At 29.6% G+C, this 20,194-nt stretch overlaps 3 protein-coding genes across 4 annotated transcripts; 1 reads left to right on the top strand and 2 right to left on the bottom strand.

Annotated features, from left to right (window-relative positions):
* Positions 1-2,604: 2,604 nt before the first annotated feature.
* Positions 2,605-6,886, bottom strand: LOC101488380 (WD repeat-containing protein 26 homolog). Its single transcript, XM_004491223.4, has 5 exons — positions 6,717-6,886; positions 5,343-6,231; positions 4,397-4,498; positions 3,512-4,138; positions 2,605-2,967 (listed from the first exon to the last, which is right to left on the bottom strand). Exons 2-5 carry the CDS (start codon positions 6,114-6,116, stop codon positions 2,752-2,754), a joined length of 1,719 nt encoding a protein of 572 aa, XP_004491280.1. The 5' UTR covers positions 6,117-6,231; positions 6,717-6,886; the 3' UTR covers positions 2,605-2,751.
* Positions 6,887-8,654: 1,768 nt separating this feature from the next.
* LOC101515625 (oxygen-evolving enhancer protein 2, chloroplastic-like) lies at positions 8,655-11,345 on the bottom strand. Its single transcript, XM_004491222.4, has 4 exons — positions 10,955-11,345; positions 9,459-9,691; positions 9,226-9,276; positions 8,655-9,137 (listed from the first exon to the last, which is right to left on the bottom strand). The coding sequence occupies exons 1-4, from the start codon at positions 11,205-11,207 to the stop codon at positions 8,877-8,879; spliced, it is 798 nt and encodes a 265-aa protein (XP_004491279.1). The 5' UTR covers positions 11,208-11,345; the 3' UTR covers positions 8,655-8,876.
* Positions 11,346-11,602: 257 nt separating this feature from the next.
* On the top strand, positions 11,603-15,091 carry LOC101514857 (reticulon-like protein B8). Of its 2 annotated transcripts, none has more exons than XM_004491221.4 (6): positions 11,603-11,744; positions 13,127-13,314; positions 13,403-13,583; positions 13,841-13,982; positions 14,287-14,356; positions 14,719-15,091. In XM_004491221.4, the coding sequence occupies exons 2-6, from the start codon at positions 13,140-13,142 to the stop codon at positions 14,889-14,891; spliced, it is 741 nt and encodes a 246-aa protein (XP_004491278.1). In that variant the 5' UTR covers positions 11,603-11,744; positions 13,127-13,139; the 3' UTR covers positions 14,892-15,091. The 2 variants fall into 2 exon arrangements, with proteins under 2 accessions (XP_004491278.1, XP_004491277.1); XM_004491220.4 differs by lacking the exon at positions 11,603-11,744 and adding an exon at positions 11,794-11,930.
* The last annotated feature ends 5,103 nt before the right edge of the window (positions 15,092-20,194 follow it).

Here is a 20,194-nt window from a genome sequence, read left to right as displayed (position 1 = left end):
GGCGCATAAATTTTTCATATTTATATTAAGGCAAAAGTATTTATATTTATAGTTTTAATTTGAATAAATTTAAAAATAATAAATAAAAATCAGAATGTGGTGTGATTTGATTGACATTGTAATTATTAAAAATTAAATAAATTTTATTTTTAATCTTTATAAAAATATTTTTAAAGTTTTGATCTAAAAAAATTTATTCAATTTTACTTTTTTGTTTTGAAATTTTTAAAAACAAATTGATATTTTTAATGTCTCAAAATGTCTTTATAAATTAAAATAGAATCTAAAAATTAATTAAAAAATTTAAAATATCATAAATTTATAAAAATTAAAAATATATTTTGTTATAATTAATTTCATATTTATATTATATATTTTGATATTCAACACGCAAATACATACACTAAATTATATCTTTTTTATCATCAATTACGTCAAGATTCAAATTTTGTTTACTTTCTTGTAAAAAAATAGGTACCAGTACTTTGTTTATTTTTATAAATAAAAGAAATTTAAACAAAAAAACATATATATAATTAGTGATTGATAAAATATATATTATTATGTATATAAATTCCAGTAAAAAAAATGTTCAGTATATCAATTATTGAATATTAAACTACTTTTTATACAATTAAAGTATTAAATATTAAATTTAGTTCATGAAAGTATTAATTATCAAAAATAATGATTTATCTCCTCATTAGCACTCAAAAAATATTTATCAACAATAATTTAAGAAAATTTAACTTAAAACTTATAACTTTTGTACAATCTATAAATATAAATAAAATAGTATAATACATTTTTACAATACAACAGCGATCAAGTTTTGTTCTTACATCAGGTAGGGTTAGTTACATAAATTATTTGACCCCATAAAGTATTATCATGCACTTAATCGAAAGATAAATCCCTTATCCCTAAATCACAATTAATGGTTTGCCCTAAAGTTTTTCTTTATCTACCCACATCTTTAGGTTTTCGTTTTTTTTCTTTATACTAAAAAACTTACCAGAGTAGCCCAGTCTCCTTCTGTTTTACTTTTTCTTTTCTTTCTTTTAAAAAGTGTGATTTATGATTCTTTTTTATGAAATTACTTATATTTATTTGTTATATTTATTATCAATATAAGTGTTTTTCACACCTATTTAGTTTAATTTTATGATTTTATTGTCTTAACACGACATTGTTTTATTTTTTTCTTATTTTCTTATATTGTTTTAGTCTCACACCTTGTTAACTTCTTCAACATGCTCCAAAAATATTGGAATGAAAATTTTTAACACTTTAATTGTTATATTTGTAAGTTTTGTTACATTTGTAGGTATTGTGTCATTATATCCTATTAATTATAATGTTGTAAGTTTGTTCGCAAAATCATTATTATCATATTTAGCGACTTAGAATTGTATTGTTTAAAAAAAATCTTCCAATATCTCTAATTGTTAGATTATTTGCTTCTTTAGACAGAAAAGAGATTATCTGCACCATTGCGTTTAAAGAAATAGTATCCGCTTCTAACTGAAGCTTCTTCAGTTACCTCCCTACAAGCTAAAATCATAATATTTACCATGGAGCTACCTTTTTGTCTCTCTTATAATTGTAATTATAATTATATATTCCGTTTGTGATTATGTTACTACTTATCCATCATAATAAAGGGTAGTAAAACACCACCCAAGTCTTTTGTACTTCACAAAAGTGTAGGCAAGTTGCTAATTTCATAAAACAGTAGTCACTCTTGTACAAACAAAATACGTCTTCTTACATGGCACTGCGCCTTATTTCATTCAAATCCAGAACATTTAAAGCATGAAGATAGTTCATGTAACATTCACAACTCTTGCGTTTCAAAGATTTCAGCCAATGCGCAAACATTATAATCGAGCATTTGTTTTTAGTCTTTCAAATGACACAGTAGTTTGTGTTTTGGATAACTTTGTTGCAATAAGTGTTTTTCACACGCTTCAAAGAAATGAAAACCTCATAGTATTGGTTCTTGAGAAAGTGGAAGAGGTTGAATACATACTTGAAAATAGTGTCAACAGAAAGGAAGTACAGTGTATACCAATAATATATTAAGCAGATAATAAATATTTTAGCCGTAAAAAACAACTTTTTTGAGTTATGCACCGAATATTATAGATGCTTGTTAAATACAGTAGGACTAATGAAGCATGTGAAATGGGCACAGGAATCTGTGATCTCTACGACAAAAAGAAATTGATCACATGCATGCTAGGATCGAAAAGAAACTTGGCAAACAAAGTAAAACTACACAGAATTAGTTCCATGAGCCTAATCCACTTGGTTGTAGGCATGACAACACACCTGCACCCCATCCCAACCTCCCCCTGAACTGTAAGCAAGTTCTTGGTTGAGAGGTAAAATACCACCCTACACTCCAGTATATACATGATTCGTTAAATTGATGTCTCGAGAGTTATAGGGTGACTTGGATGGTATTCGGCTAGGGACTTAGAGATTGGGAGTTATAAAATATTGGGTTTGATGTTCATTCACTAACACACTAACAGCAAACTTTGGTTATTTAAAAAAATTGAACTCATGTCCCCCCTGCACCCAACAAAAAGATAAAACTTATGAATGAAACAACAATTTATTATGAAATTTGTGAAATGTCACATGCATGTTTTGATATGAATGTCTACTTTTGATGATAGTAATGGTATTTACACAATTGCAATGATAACAAAAAGATAAATCAATTGAAAATGAGTTTGCCATCTAAGTTCCTCCATTGCAGTAATGGACGCCATTGCTGTGCGCATTTTGGTACTTTCTATTCAGACTATTAAGACCCCATATCCGAATTGTCCGGTCGTCGCTGGCAGAGGCTAACATGTGAGGATTAGCTGGATTCCAGCTCACACAATTAACAGCTCCTGAATGACCAGGCAATGCCTCTATTGGCTCTCCTGAGCTTCTGTGCCATATGTAAACCTAAAAAGATGGAACGTGATTGAACTCAAGTTTTAATAATGGTCCACAACTAAGCTATGGAGTAAATTGCTGTATGGAATTGTTTTACATCCAAATGAAAGAAGACTCGTGACTGCTAAGTTTCTACTAAAGGCCATTAAAAGAATAAAAAGGGAACATCAATTCATTCGACTATATATCATATCAAGCAGCATTGTGAAATTACCAAGATGCTCCTAGTTTAATCCATATAAACTGGAATAAATATTACAGAAGCCTGCAAGACCTAACACATTAGTTGAATTTATTCTACTAACATCTTGACATCCAGTATATTAATCAAATCACAAAGCACCATTTCAAGGTCTTATTTGACAAATAAATTAATGACCCTTTGTAGCCTGCATCAAATCTCCCATGATCAAATTATCCAATTTGAAAACCTTTGTTTTTTATGATATAAGACATAAACATACAAGCAGTGAAAGAAAATTATTTAGCAAATTATAAGATATTATCCTTCAAATGATTTTGTTCATTCTTATCGATGAATAGAGATCCATACCTGCGAATCCTCACTTCCACTAGCAATGAAAGCTTGCTTAAGTCCGCCAAAGCAAGACCTTATAACAAACCTAGCACGCCTATGACCTTTGTACTTGCCAACTAGCTTAGGATCACCTTCAATATTCCATAGATGTATTTCTTGATTCAAAAGATTAACCAACAAGAATTTATTATCCTTTGATAAAGAAAAAGAGGTTATTGTCTGATGTTCTTCAATATATCTCTCATCCTTTGTCTCCCTATTGAACAACAGCACTGTATTGGTTTTACAAATACTTAAAATCTCTTCCCCGTCATCTGTTATATCCAAATCAGAAATCTTGAGGGATTTTTGTCCTTTCCAAGACTCCACTTCTTTCCCATCTAATTCCCACATGCAAATGCTCTTATCACTTAAGCCAGAAAGTATATGTTTCCCACTTGGAAACCATGTACAGGAGACTAGGCCAGCACCAGCTTTTTCATAAATTTGGAGACACTTACCAGTAGAGACATCCCAACGCCTAATAGATTCCTCCACTCCACATGTGAGGAGCTCTTCGTCATTAGGACTCCATGAAACAGAAGAAATGGGTTTCTGATGACCAGATAATCTATGCTTTACAGACAGCCCAGTAACACCAACCTTTTAAAAGAAGACAAAAAATTAAAATTCAAAACCCAATGTTGTAGGATTAAGCCATACTCTACATGCGCGTTACGCACAAGTGTGCAATTTTTGTGCATTGATGAGTGAGGGCATGTGGCTGTGATTTGAAGGAAAAAAAATGGCAACTAGGATTTGGAATTGGAACTCAAAAATCATTTGATGAGTTAACAGAAAGAAAGAAAAAAGAGAACAGAGAAAACAAATAAAAATTCTCAGATCAAAATCAGATATTACCTCCCAGATGATAGCAGTTTGATCATTTGATGCTGAAGCTAAATATTGCCCATTATGTGAAAATTGTACAAACCAGACTTCATCATCATGTGTTTCTAATATCTGTTACAATATTAGAAGGAAAAGAAAATAGTATCAGGATATAGATACCACTCAAGCTATATCGAAATAAATGGCAAGAAGGTCGTTGTATTAAAATAAGTAGCAAAAAAGGTTGAACAGGAAGACAAAACTATACTTCAAAAGGCATTCTCTAGAATTTCTACTTGAAGTTATTGAGTTCTTATTGGAAGAAACTCAACACTCTCAAATGGTAAGAAGATGGTATTGTTGGATCAAGCGCAAAAGAAAAATATCAAACCATTGAATTAGAAAAATGTGACATTATTGTGACTGAAAAGTTACTGCAAGAATTGAGATTTGGAAAAGCAAAATAGATGCAACTTTTCCAAGTGAGTAGTTCAACCTAATCTTTCGCGAGATACCAAGTACATGCACATAGACTATCATTTCATCCAATAGAAGATTTTGTCTAGTTATATCACTAATAATTTACCTAGTCTTTTCCAAAATCTATCATAATTGGAAATCACCAACACAGAGTTATTGGATTGGATAAATCTCATTCTTCATTAACATTCCTTCTATACAAAGACATAACCCAAAAAATAAAAATCCCAGGTCAAAATAATAATCACATCCATTTGCAAGATGCCGCAGTTAAGTATCCACAAAATCTAGTACATGACAAAATCACAACGTTAACTTCAAAATAAAGAAAGAACAAACATAATAACAATGATGCAAAAGCATACAATGGTCTCACCAAACAATACAACAAGTCAGCCAACAATAAATATATCAATTTCTTAACATCTATTAAGAAGAATAGAGGTCACATAAAAAGATATTATTCAACAGCGTCTATTAGACATCATTATCTAACCTGTACTGTTCTAGAAGGTATCAGATCTTTTCCACAATGATGATCTGAATATAATGACATCTTTTCCAATGAGTTGTGAAATGGGCAAGCCTCTCGTTGCAAGGTAAGGGCTTGTTCAACCAGATGTTCCAACCTCTTTTCGGGTATCATCACTGTTGGAGGAAGCAGTTTCTGCAATTCCTCGAGAAGCTTTGACCGAGATCTAACCTTTACAATATCTTGCTTAGGAGATGGAGACACTAAGCAGGAAGAAAGTTCCCGAATTCTACTACTATAACTGCATAGTGGAGCAATCTCCTCCCTCAAGGTCTTCAATGCTTCCATAACCTTTTCCCCGTTTAGAAGTTCAAAGAATTTCTGTTCCAATATTAAACATGAGGCTGATCTGACAATGTTTTCATCCGTCAGACCAATTTTATGCAATGTAGCTACACTTTCATCCCAATTTCCATCGAGCACTTGTTGCATAAACAGATTCACCCCAGGTGAGTGTAAAGGTATTCCAGACTCCTCCTCTAGACGCGCTCCACTCTTTCTATAACCAAGAGAATACAAAGCCTTTGCAATTATCCTAACAAATTCCTCTCTCTTTATAACCCCTTTGGAACCGACAACTTGTTCGTCCCCTTCGGACGGTAGTGGTCGAGCCATGGAGTCAGCGAAGTAACCTCCAACAGGCTCTACAGAAGACGATCCGTTGGACAAGTTAACTAATCCTTTAGAGGAAACCTTCATACGTTTCAAAGCTGGTTCTTCATCGTCCACACCTCCCATGAAAAGTTCAACTCAGCCCATATATAATTAATCTCAGCAACAGTCAGAAAAACAACACAATCAAGCATATAACCAAGAAAAGGTCACTGAAAAAACCCCAAAAGTAACAAAACGTCTGCATAGTAAATAATCAAACAATCAGAACAATAAAAACAACAACAACAACAACGAGTACAACTAAATTAATCCCTGAATAATAAAGCTAAAACATCGAACAGATTCATCAAACTTAAACAGCAAATAAGCACAATAACTAAATACATAAATAAATAAATAAATAAAAATGCAGTAATTAACTAATCATCCAAGCTATGTTGCTTTAAAGCACAATGTTTCTTTCAACCAATTTAATTTCAATAGAGGTTTCATGATGCATATAACAAAGGCTTATCAGAAATCAAAATAATCATCATCTAAAAAGTAAAGCTAAACTAAAAATTTACAAATAAAAAATTAACTATGCATTTTGTAATGAAACAAACAAAAGCTCATCTAATATTATCGAGAATAAGTGAAAACTGATAAGACAAAAGAATCGGTATCAGAATTTGCAGATCCAATAAAAGATAAAGAGAAAGTGAAAATCCACCGACTTATTACCGAAGAAAGAGAGAAATGATCGGAACCGAAGTTTGATGTGCGATCGTGAGTGAGTTCAACACCGCCGATTCATTCTTCTTCGTCTTCTTCTTGTTGCTCTTCACCTTCGTTTTTGTTCAGTTACAAAAACCACCCACGCTGAAAATCCCAAACCTTCTCTTTGTTTCTCCAATGATATATAGATATACTATATGTTTTTATTATATTCACATATGTATATGTATATGTATATGTATATGTATATCTTATTTTCATTTTATTTTTTGTACAAATTCATTCATAAATTATTTCTTATTATTCTACTGGATTTCTCTTTTTTTTTCTCGCCTTTTCTTTTTAGCTTTTTAACTAACCTTCCTCCCCACTTATTGTAAAATGACAATCATCACCCTTTTTCTTACTATTCATCACTATTATAAATAAATAAAATATTTCAAATTTTTTTCGTTGAAATTGAAAGAAATATAAACCAGCTAAAAGATGGTCGGTGCATTTGATTAAAAAATAAAATCGATATATCATTTATTTTGTTTGTATTTTATTTTAAAGTAATAATTATTTTTGACTTATTTAATATTAATATTTTTATATATTTTTATTCTAGTTACATTTCTAAATAATGTGAAAATTATTATTTTTATTTAACAATTGATTGCATTTAATTATTCTAAAATAAAATATATAAAAATAATAATGTTTAAAAATTTGTATTTTATTTTAATTTTTACTAGATAATTGGATTGGTATATACCTTCCTTCATTGATTCTTAAACCATCACGCCTTTGCTTTCTTACTTCTTCTTGTATACGAAACTTCATTCATTATTAATAATCTTCCACGTCTAAACAATGTTGTTAAATATAAGCTGGGTAATTAAGGCACATATCTATGTTGGTAGGTACAGAAAATGGGAATCGTGTCCACATTTTCAACTATTGTATACTACTCTTACTATTCACAATTAATATTACTTTAATATAAACAATTTTATCTTAAAATAAATATTAATGTTTACTATATATATAATTTTTTAAATATTATTATATTTTTATTAATAAAAAAACTATTAATAATTAAGATAAATAATTTAATAAAATAATTCTTTTTAATTATTATACTTTTGAATACGTACAAAAAATTTTAAACGACATTTATTATAAAATATATTAAATATATCACTATTAGTTAATATTTTCATTCAAAAAATTTGAGTGACATTAATTATTTATACTATGTATTTATCTATACTATATATAAAAGGGAGATCAAAGAAAAATATTTAAAATAAAATTATGTTCATAGTTAATATATATATTAACGCAGTAGAAAATCGTACGGACTGAATAATAAAAAAATGTAAAATTTTATCAAATAAAAAAGCTTTTGAAATCAAGGTTACTTAGTATGTAAGAAATTGTTATGAACATAAATTGCAAAGAAAACTTATAACCCTATTTTCATTCAATGTTACTAATTACTTTGTAATAATTTTTTGATTCTTGATACAAAGGTATCCCCAACTTCCGGTTATAATTTACCTGTGTCAGTCTGATCAAGGAAATTCAAGCTTTCTAGTTACACGGTGGTCAATTCCTTTGGGCTCATGTGTTGACAAGACTACTCAAAGAAAATTTTACCATGAACCCTACCCATACTCCTCCTATCTTACATTTTATACAATTATTTAATTTATTTAAAAAAATAATAATAATTTGTTTCTATTTTATTGAATTCAACATAAGTCTACTAAAACATGTATTACAAGTTTTACAATATATAAAGTTCAAATTTTATAAAATACACAGAAAACATGAAATATACACAAAAATACATTTGTGTACAGTAAAATTTGAAAACACAAATTGAATTCAATATGGTAGAGAAAAAAAAAAGTAAAATAGATAGTTTGTATAAAATGTATGATAATAAGTGTGAGATACAAGTAAAATTTTCCTAATCAAATTGATGATGGGCTTGTTAAGTTTGGACTCACATGTTCAGATTGATTAAGTATTCACATTCCCTTAATGAAACTTTTATACAAAAGGGATTCTACACAATCTCAAAACATACATATTATAATAGCACATGAAGTTGATTTACATGCAAGCACATATATAAGTTAATTATAATTTATAACCTTCTATTAATTATAGTTTTTAAGCAACACTGAATGAATTTGCTGTGCTCTCAACAAATCTTCTTGCTCCTTTAAACCATCTTTTGTCACCAGCTTGAGCTTTGCAAATGTATAACTTTCCATCTTTCACAGTTGCTCTAATTATTTGATGTTTGCCACCTTCATCTCCATCAGCAGTTCTTGTCAACACTGACAAAACATAGTACTGTTTTCCATCAATCACAGGTGTTGAACTTTCAAGTATGTTTGCTGTTGCAACAACGTTCGGATCGAAACCACCCTGAGGATTTGAAGTTCATTTCATACTCAGTTAGGAAACATATAAGCAGTGATTTTAGGTGTTTAATTGTCATTTATCAGACACTTACCTCAGCTTGCGTTTCGCCAAAGAAGGCCTGCTTTCCTAGTAAATAATTCACCTGCAAAGAGGGAAAATCAAGTCTTGATTTTCAACCAACAAGTAGCAATTGTTGTCATTGTCTTAAAAAATCGATATACATTCCGACTAAACTCTGAATTACCAGGAGTCCCTAGTCCAAAATAAAAAGAAAACAATCACAGGTAATTTATCAACAAAAAAAAAACACTGATACTAGTTTACCTGAGAGAGGAACTCCTCAGGTGAACCATAGTCAATAATGGACTTCTTATCAGTTGGAGTGACAGTGACAACCACATTGCTAGTTGAATCAAAGTTGTCCTCATATCTAAGAACCTGACCTTTGTATTCAACCTCTTTGCTAGGGTTCCACTTTGAGGGAACTGATAATTTGAATCCATCTCCATTGAATGGCAAGAAGTCTGTGTTTGTCTTTGGTTTTCCAAACACATTGGCTGCAACCAAAAAACCAATCAAAATTGTTCAACTTTTTTTCCCCATTTTCAAATCACTAATATCTAATTGCTCAAAGCCTCAAATAGATCATTTTCATATCTAGGCCTCCACCTTACAACTTCAAAATAATTAAGTTGATTCTTGACATGGTATTAGAGTTTCAAAAATAGAATCAAGCTAATTAGTATCTCATCTAAAAGCCAAAGACTGTGAGCTTATATAACACGGTTGTGTTACTTGAGTATGACTCATATTCACCGATAAATGCGCAGACACTCGACTCGAGAGTTAAAAATTCAACAGGCATAGTAGTTAGCCCATTTGTTTGTTGGGTTATGATTAATTAAGAGGGTTGAGAGTGCAGGGAACGAAGCCATTCTTACGATATGGTTCAAGGGTAAATTTGTAAACCAAAGTGATTGTAGTATTTAAATAAAATCTTGTATTGTGTAACCTTAATCCGTTACATTGCATAATAGATAACAGCATCAGTCACTCTACTCTGAAAGACCTACGTACAATTGACTGAACTCCTTAACCAATAGTTTTATTCTTGTGCGTTTATTTATCTGCGTTCCTTATAGGAAAAATACATCACGATATCCTTTATGGTTCACGAAAATAAATAGCTTGGTCTTTTATGTTTTTCTTTTGTAACACATAGGTCTTTTAAGTTTAACATAGTTTCTGTTTAGGTCCTTAAATTTTTACTTTGCGATTTAATATTTGAAGTTATATAATGTTTACATCATTAGTCCTTTGGCTCACTTTAAACAACGACTAGTGCAATTGAAAGCATCTTATAATTAGAAACTCTATCAAATATTGCAAAAATAAGTCTCTCACACTAATTCTTTAGAAAACAATCATTAAACCTTCTAAACGATCTATATTATTTTATTTTTCTACAATCGTTTGGCACATATATATAGCTTATAAAAACTTGGTAATATCCACGTAATCAATATCATTATATTCATTCACATGTAAAGTAGCATGAATAGTCAACTCAGTGCACTGTTCGAATTAGATCTTAATAATAAATCTAAAAAGTTATTGAATTTAATGAACTACATACATACTTAATTTAATATAACATAAATAATTGTATCGGAGAAATAAAAAGGTAAGGATTTAAGTAAAAATTTAGTTTAAGTGTTAAAACAATATAAATCCCATATTGTTACTTTCGTAAAACATAAATGATCATACCTTGCCAATAATATATAAATTGATTATAGAAAAGAGAGAAAGCAAAATACCAGATTCACCATAGGCTGCATCAGCTGGTGAAACCTTAGAGGCAACAACAGCAGAACCAAAAAGCACAGTGAGAGCCAACCGGCGAGAAACTATACTATCATCATCCTCATGGATTGCAACTTGCTTCCATGCCTTGCAAACAAGAAGCTGGTTTGGCTTGGTGTTTACAACTTGGTGTTGTGATGAGACTTTGGTACTTGTTGTAGAAGTAGTAAGTGCAGGGATGTGCAAGAAACATTGAGTAGAAGCCATTGAATTTAATGATCAACTATGTAGCTATTCTCACTCACTAACTCTTCTTGTTTGTTCTGTTGATCAAAGTGTAGTAATTAAGACAAGTTTGGAGTTGGAATTTAGTTTAGAATGTTTTGTTGTGTGACAGTGAGTATGGTTTGTGTTTGGAAGTTGGTGTTGGAAATGGATGGTTGGATTAGATTTTTTATGGTGGATAAGGTATCAAGGGCTCTGATTGGTGTCATGTGTTCTCATTTTGGGGGTTTTGGTATACCTCATTTATTACGTGATCTACTTCTTCAAGTCTTTGTTCAATCACTTTTAAATATTTTTGCAATAGAAAAATGGTATTTCAACACATATATTTGACACTGCATATTTTTTTATTTTTTACTATTAAATATAATCTTATTTGTGATGTGTCATTCATTAAATTTTAATTACTTCTCTTAATCTGTAAACATTAAATTCAGATATTTCTCCTAATCCAAATTAAAAATATAGTTTACCAAGTTATGAATTTGGAGAGTTGCTGTCTGGTGTGATTCCTTTGAGGTAAAAGTGGAATATTTAGTCCATTTTAATATTATTATTAAATATTATTATTTTATTTTTTCCTCAAATACAGTAATGCAATAATGGCTACTCTGCCACTCCTTTATTCTAAAATAAAATAAAATATATTTGCTTCTCTCTTCTGTGTCAATTCAGTTCATTGCTATTTGGCTTCGACTCATTCTGGTTTGTGCATCAAACCCATTCACTTCATTTCTTTCATTTCGTGTTTTTCCATCTATTCATGCTTCTTACTTTATCTATTTTCTATTTCCTTAACTTCATCACTTCCATTTTTTATTTTTGTGATTTTTTTCTTCACTATTAGTTGTTGAATTATCATAATTACTTTTCAGTTAGGTGTTTGTGTTTAAATTTCTTTGTTAATTTGATCATTGCCGTTATTATATGTCAAATGCACTTCCTTTTAAGCCTCTTAGTTCAAAATGTTAAGAGATAAAAAGATAAATTTGCGGTACCTCTTTTGCTTTTCTGCTTTCCAATTTTTAATTTATTTTATTTTTTAATTTTTTACCCTTCTTTTGGTAGTAGTGATCCTCGTTCGTCAACTTTGCTTTTGGACTAGAGATCTTATTATTATTATTATTATTGGTGGTAGTATTTTTTTTTTATACCTTTTCACTTTTATGTGTTCTGTGATTTCTTGAGTCTTGAAATATATGTAAGGACATGGAATTTGAGTTGACAAAGTGTTTTTCCATGGTTGAGTTGACTTTGCATTCTCTTTTTAACACAAAGAAAAGCAAATGGACATTCGCTGCGTATAGGATCCTTGATATTGCGGAAAATTGTAGTCAAATATGGTTAATGCAATCTCAACGTAGTTGGAGGGACATCAAAAACTTTGATGTTGCAACCACAAAATGTGGTTGCAGACAGATTTTTGAAAATGATGTGTTGAGCTTTTGACCCGGGACAAGTTTTTGGAGTTAAATTTTCGTGTTCACGGTTGTGGTTTGTGATTTTAAAATGGACAACATGTTTAACATGAAGGAATTAGTGTAATGAAAGTGAAGTTATCATATTGATTAAGCATGTAGATTTGATTAAGATTCTGCATAGTCCGGTCAGGTACAGGAATCAGGGGCTCACCCGGTTTTTTTCTTGATTTTTCTTTCTCTTATCATGAAAATCAGCCTGTTGTGTGTGTTTACTTAATTATAATGGACCTAAGTTTGTGAAAATATTGACTGTTAATGTTTACGATATTCTCTTATGTTGTGACTTAGGGAAATAATGTTTGAATCTCTTACATTTGCTTTATGTTTGTTGATTTTTCCATAAATGGTTATTGATGTTGCAATGGTGTTAGGCATGATAGTCATTACATCAAACACTTATAATGTTCTTTTTATTGTTAGATTTACGCCAACAATGTCTGAGAAAATTACAGCTGAAAAGCTTCTTAACACCTTTGTGGAAACACTTGGTGAGAAGCAAAAATTTGCATCGTTCTTTGAAGAAGAGAAGTCAACCTCCATTAACTTCCAGTTCAATAGATTGTTCGGACGCCAGAAACCTGTGTACAATATTTTAGGGGGCGGAAAATGTATGACAATTCCTATCAAACTCCTGTAAAATCTATCATATTGGCATAAGCTTTTAAATCTTTTATTTTTTCCCTTTGAATGACATAGCTGCTGATGTGTTGTTGTGGAGGAACAAGAAGATATCTGCTAGCGTTTTAACCGCCGCAACAGCTATATGGGTGCTTTTTGAATGGCTTCAGTATAATTTCCTATTTCTTTTATTCCTTGCCCTGGTTCTTGTCATGCTTGTACAGTTTCTTTGGACAAATGCTTCCACCATGCTTAGCAGGTTCTCCTAGCATCCTTATTTCTCTTTTTGTTGCCTGATTTTTACGTAAATGAAGCACAAGTGCACAACCACTGAAACAAACACCGACACGTCTACTCCAGTAATAATTTGAAAAAATGAATTAATTGAATGTAATCATATGTGTTTGTATTGTGTTGAACACCAGACACACATTCGATCAGAAATGTTAGTGGTACAGATGTAATATACTACTTACTTTACAGATTTAATATGGTTTTTTTCCTCTGTGGTGGCAGGAAGCCGTCTAAAGCTCCCCGTTTGGTTCTCCCCGAAGATCTCTTTCTAAATATTGCAACTGCAGTTGGTACTGAGGTTAACCGTGGTTTGAGGTTTCTTCAAGATGTTTCATGTGGAGGAACCTTGAAGCAATTTGTTCTTGTATGTTTACTCTGATGTTTTCTTGCTTTGGTATTGTCATTTATAATCCATATTCATGCTTAAAACATAATTTTTACTTTAAACAATTATTCAGTTTCTTAGTATTTGCTTCCATACTTGTTTTCAATCAATTCCTTTTATTTTTGTTAGCTTCGACCTTAGACATGTTATTGATATTGGTCATGGAAATTGTCTACTTTTACTTGTTTTCAACCGTTTATATACCTTGAATTGTACTTTTTATAATTTGTAGCAAAGAAAAATACATGGATTAAAGTTCTGATAATGCTTAAAACATCCCCAGGTTGTCCTAAGCTTATGGGCTGGTTCAGTGATTGGGAGTTGGTTCAATTTTATGACTGTCATGTATATCGGTAAGAGATTTCTCTTCTTTTGTGTTGACCATAATGTTTTCTTAATATATTATTAAGTTAGAATGAAGTTTGGAAAGTATATTTGAAATTTCAATCATCCTACAAATATCATCCCTTTATAAGTGAATAGTTGAAATTGTAAAAATTGTATTTCATGCTTGTATGATGGATACTGGTGATTATTAAAACAACATATTAACTATAAAGGGTGTGTAATTTTTATGCATTGCAACTATCAAGGTTCAAATGGATGATATAAATCATATAATAATGCCTTTAAGAAATTCAACGATATTTTTTGTTCTAGTCGCTTGTTTTTAGTCATATTTGATTGATACAACTTTTTTATGTTATGTCCTAAGGTTTTGTGGCTGCACACACACTCCCAGTTCTCTACGAAAGGTATGAGGATCAGGTCGACAACTTCGCGTACAAGGTTCTTGATCAAATGCAAAATAACTATAGGAAGCTGGATTCTGGTTTGCTTAGCAAAATCCCCAAGGGAAAATTTAAAGGAATAAAGAAGTTTGAATAGATTCATGTTTATGTAAATGCCAAATGGTTTGTTTTTTAATGTTCATTTCTCACTTGTGACGAAATTGGGACACAACTGTGTTTGTTGCTTCTACTTTTGCTCTATTATTTCCTTTTTCTATGTTGGGATCTTCAAAATTTGATCTATGTCCTTATTTAAGGGGGGCAAGAGACTTCATGAATTGAATCATTGTTGACTCTTGCATAGTTTCACGGTAAAAGTAAGTAAATGATGGTGAGTTACTGTAGTTTTATTAATTCTATTGCAAAACCAAATATTCACTTCCGAAGCACGTATAGATCGAACAGTTAAAAATGATTTTCCACCCTAGACCACCTACAATGGAGATCCTTGATAGAAACCATCATTTTCTAAAATGATTTAGAAAATGCCTTTTGGCAAACTATGATGTAATAAGTCCCATTATATTAAAGATTTATAATTTATCTCAAAGATAAGCAACAAAAAATTAAGTTTTAAGTATAAGTAAATTTTAATTAATTTTCTTTACCAAAAAACATATTAATTAATTTACTCTATTTAATTATATTATTCTGAAAATATTATTTAAATTAAGAAAAAGCTAATAAATAACATAAGGGCTATTTTCTTTTCAATATACTTTTTATTTTTATGGATAAATGCCCTACCACAAAATAGTTTATTTCTTCTGAACAATTTTTGTTGTGTGGAAATTAAACATCCAAAATATTCAGGTGTAGTGAAAAAAATGAGGGTGTCAAAAGTTGCTCCCCTTTCCTAACTGTATGCACTGTGTCACAATTTGTGTGTTCGTTGGTAATGGCCCGTGTACAAAGGTTCACTTTGGGCCTCTATTTTTGGGATTAAAACCTAGCTTAATGGCCTTATGATAGGGTTCTACCTACACATGTCCCACATTAAATCCAATCTGATTTGCACAAACACATTAGACGGTTTCTTCTCTCTATCTTCTCAAATATAAATTTAAATTCATCAATTTAAACGTGTAAAGTAAGTTATTAATCTCAACTATAATACATAATAAAATTAATGTATAATTTACTTAGAGTAGAATTTCAAATTTGAACCCAAATCACAATTAATATGATTTTGACACACTTAACAACTTGATGGTAATGTATAAAATGATGAAATGATTAGATTTAACATAAACTATAAATAAACCTTATTTTACTAAGATGAAACTTGAACTATATAATAATAGAAAATATGCACCCGAGTTTGATCTACCTATTTGAATTTTGAAAAGTCACAAGGAAAATAAAACAAGTACAGTCACAATCACATGCATTGCATAGTTGTAACCCTTTTCCTCTACACAAGAGGCCACATTTGGCCAAGACAAAACATACCAATTGAAACACTTAACCCTTTTGGCATTTACATTAACCTTTTGAGTACATACTTGGTATACATCATTATCCATGTCATATATAATGTGCATGTGACTATATAGCTAAAGCGTGTGTGCAAACTTGTAACACCACATGTTGAATGTGGTGTGCAACAAGAAGCCATGAGCTTTGCTCAAGTTATGGGCCATCTATGTCCATCATGTCAAATTGTATGGAGAGAAACATCACCAACTCATCCATTACCTTCTTTGCACTCTTAAATAATGTTTTAGTTTTCACAAGAAAACAAAACCTATTAAAGGTGCCTCAATCGTGGTAGAGAAAGCAAAGAAAGCAAACACGCCTTTCATACGATCTTGATAATATATTAAAAATGAATGACCCATGTATAGTATGAAAATAATAATTATGTATTTACCCCCAATATAAAAATTTAATTACCTTGTAATAAATAAAATGTGATGGAATGTATGTATAAATTTATATTTTTGACAAATAAAAAAATACTTGTACTGTTGGATTTAGTGTCATCTTATAATTAAAATTATCTTAATTGCGGTGATTACATTACATTATTTTTATTTTACAAAAGTAAATTTACTTCATTTCATTTAAATAAAAATAAGAAATACAATTAAAAAAAAATTCTGGCTAGAATATAAGAATATCTATTGGTTTGAGAAAATTGAGATTAAACTATAACATTTAATAAAGTAACTAATCGATATAGTAGTGATCTTGATCATTTGAGGTAGATTGAACTGTTCTCGCTTTAAGTTATATTTTAAAATTTAAATTTGTATCATCCAATCTTTATCGTATGGTTGAAACTAAATAATTACAAAACAACTTATTTATTCAACCACATATAATCGAGGTCATTTTTTTTACCACAGTAAATTTATATAATATTTTTAGTGTATAAATAAGGTGGTTTGGAAGACTCATGACCTCATCTTGAGTCAACATATTTAGTTCACATTACAACCAAAACACTTTAATATTCTTTAGAACATTTTTGTGCTGCAAAATGGTGGTCTTAAGTTCCATGGAATCTGGTCTTCCTATGTTCCTCATGGGAAATGACTTGGCTGCAACCAAATTCCACCACTTTTCCGGCCGAAGCGAGAAGGATGGCGACGATGATGATGGCGATATCGATATAGCGCCAGCCGCATAGTTGATTTGGAGGAGACTGATGAGGTGAGAAATGAAGAGTTATAGCACTTGTGCTGCATTTGTAGAATAAGAGATGGGGTATTTATAAAGTAATTAATCTGTGTAAGCTTCTATATAAACTATAGTTGTGTTTTGTTTGTTTTGTATGGCATAATGTATGATATTCTATTAAGTAATTAAGGTTTAGTTCCTCTAACTCTCACTTCTATTTTCTTGTTTTTTTTTTCTTTGACTCAATTTTTTATCTAAATTTTAAACATATTCATATTTTAAAAGTTTATTTTCTCATCTCAATTCTTCTCAAAAACTCTTAAATGTTGTTCGAATTTATTAATTTTAAATTGTATTTTATATGTTCGAATTAATCAATTTAAATGTGTATTTGAGAATATTTAAGGTGGGAGAAGAAACACTGTGACATTTTTTATTTTTTGGCTAGTGACATTTATATTTATATTTCAAATAATCAAGTATAGTGAGATGACGTATAAAAGAAAAGTTCGACTGCAAATAAAATCTTGAATATATGATCCACAAAATGAAGAGTTTTGCTAGTATTGTTTTCTTTCCCCTCTCAATCAAACAAGGCTATGTGAGAGAACCATTTTGCAGAGCTGAAATAAAAAAATCTCCCATTTATATTTATCTAAAATCATTAAAAAATATTAGAAACCCACATTAATTTTCCCAAACTTTAATTGTTAGTTCCCATTTACGTGATTAGTAATGGTAAATAATAATATACTATGGTCCAAAAATAAGCAATGCATCTTGCAAATTAAATCAACAAATGACTTAGACGATTTTACAAGACTGAACACAACTTTAATTGCATTTTTTTAAGCTAGAAAAGTAAATTTTTATTGACAAAAAAAAGAGAGAACATAACAAAGAAAAAGGAAAACAAAAACAAAAGAATGGAAACTTTAATTGCATATATATGTGAGAGGAAATACTATATTGCAAAATCAGTATTTTACCCATTAAAGTCAAAATTGGTAAGAGGATGAACTCTATGTGCACACTGCACGCCAAGAATGATAGTCCTTTATTCATTTTGATTAGTTTGCTTACTTTTAATATTAATTTAAATGTCATCAACCTCCTAACTATACATTCATGTTGAATAGCCAATTTTTAGTACTAATTAAAGTGCAAAAGCAAATTTTTCTTATTCTTTGAGAAAAGAAAAATCGTAACAATTATAAGAACTTCCCAGTTCTCACAATCTCTTCTGCAAAGTCTCTTGTAAGCTATATTGTCATATACTAATATGTGTTATAATTTTGAGGTGATTACGGGTAAAATTTGATCGGTTATGACCAAATTTGGTATCTAGATATTCAATCAAATTTAATTGGTCTATGTAAAAGAGATATTTATTATTTGTTTCTGAAATATTTTTGTGTATTGTTAATTTTTTTACTTTTTATCTTAAAATATAAATAGAGAATGTTTCAACTAAAAATGAATGTCACGTATAATTAAGTTGGTTAAACAAGTGAGATAATGATTAAAAAAACTTTCATATTTATATAAAAGAATAAGATATTAATAATAAATTATTCAAAAATAATAATATTATAAATTTTTTAAAATAAATCATTACAATTAAAAATTCTCTAATAATCAAAATATTCAGAATAGAACATTTAACAACTAATTCCCAAATAAAATGAAAAATAGACATTATATTTACTTATTCTTGATTATCAATTTAATGAATTTTAGTTTTCTTGAAGAAAAAAAACCAACACAACCTTATGATTAGCTGGTTAATTCACGTTGTTCATGGGTCATTTTTAAAAACAATTCCCAAAAGATTTCTACTTTTAGATTAAATTCTACAATTTAGAATTTTATCACTTGACCTAAATTGAAGTTTTTCTAAATCAACGCATTAAAGTTTTAAACTACATTAATAAAAATTGACAAATTTGTTTGAATGGCACTTGCTCACCTCTAACATATTATTTTGTTATTTAATTAGGAAGTCTAATTTTTAGACTATTTGGCCGTTTAGGAGGAAGTGGAGGGTTAGGAAAAAAAATTGAGAAAATGGAAGGAAATACTTTGAGTGGGGAGAGGCTTTTTGGGTAATTTAAAGACTGTTTATTTTGTGAAAATATTTATTATTTTTGTAATGGCTAAACTTTTAGAATGATATTTGATGTCACTTAATCTAAATATTAAGTATATAAATTATCATTCTTATATATATATAATATTTTTTATATTTTTAATAGATGAGAGACTAACTACTCACTTTTAAATTCTTAAAAATTGAGAAAATTAATTATTTACTTCAAAATTTTATTATCTTCTTGTCAATGAGTAAAATTAACTTAAATCTTATGAAATAAAAATAAAAAAATATTTTCACAACGTAAATGATCTCTTGTTTTTCTTCATCATACAAAATCATTATATATAATATCTCAAAAAAAAAATATTAAAAGGTGATTTTAAGAAATTTAGCTAAATTCTTTAAATCGTTTTCAGTTGCTATAATATTCTAAAATATAAAATATATATATATTAATTATAAATATTATTTTATCATCATCTATAAAATTACTAAAAGATTTTTTTTCCAATCTTTCTCATCCCCTTCTCTCTCCTAAAACTTACAAATGAAGCCTTAAGAAATATTCTATTTTTGTAGGAATGTATCTTTTAGCGAATATAGTTTGACATTGTATTTTTTTCATTTAAAAAGATATATAGTTTGACATTCAGAAAACGGTATCAAATTAAATATATATA

The sequence above is a fragment of the Cicer arietinum genome, chromosome 2 (assembly GCF_000331145.2).
Source record: "Cicer arietinum cultivar CDC Frontier isolate Library 1 chromosome 2, Cicar.CDCFrontier_v2.0, whole genome shotgun sequence".
Classification (NCBI taxonomy): Eukaryota; Viridiplantae; Streptophyta; class Magnoliopsida; order Fabales; family Fabaceae; genus Cicer; species Cicer arietinum.
Note: the sequence above shows the minus strand (reverse complement) of the source record. Positions and strands in the feature narration are given on the sequence as shown.

Bases quoted from the DNA above. Each gene is read 5' to 3' on its own strand.
- LOC101488380 (XM_004491223.4), bottom strand. From the start codon at position 6,116: ATGGGAGGTGTGGACGATGAAGAACCAGCTTTGAAACGTATGAAGGTT. The intron at 4,139-4,396 runs GTAATATCTGAT...TTCTTTTAAAAG, and splicing joins AAACTGCTATCATCTGGGAG to GTTGGTGTTACTGGGCTGTC. The intron at 2,968-3,511 runs GTATGGATCTCT...CCATCTTTTTAG, and splicing joins GTGGAAGTGAGGATTCGCAG to GTTTACATATGGCACAGAAG.
- LOC101515625 (XM_004491222.4), bottom strand. From the start codon at position 11,207: ATGGCTTCTACTCAATGTTTCTTGCACATCCCTGCACTTACTACTTCT. The intron at 9,277-9,458 runs GTAAACTAGTAT...CCCTCTTTGCAG, and splicing joins CTGAGGAGTTCCTCTCTCAG to GTGAATTATTTACTAGGAAA. The intron at 9,138-9,225 runs GTAAGTGTCTGA...TCAAATCCTCAG, and splicing joins TTGGCGAAACGCAAGCTGAG to GGTGGTTTCGATCCGAACGT.
- LOC101514857 (XM_004491221.4), top strand. From the start codon at position 13,140: ATGTCTGAGAAAATTACAGCTGAAAAGCTTCTTAACACCTTTGTGGAA. The intron at 13,315-13,402 runs GTATGACAATTC...TGAATGACATAG, and splicing joins TATTTTAGGGGGCGGAAAAT to CTGCTGATGTGTTGTTGTGG. The intron at 13,983-14,286 runs GTATGTTTACTC...AAACATCCCCAG, and splicing joins CCTTGAAGCAATTTGTTCTT to GTTGTCCTAAGCTTATGGGC.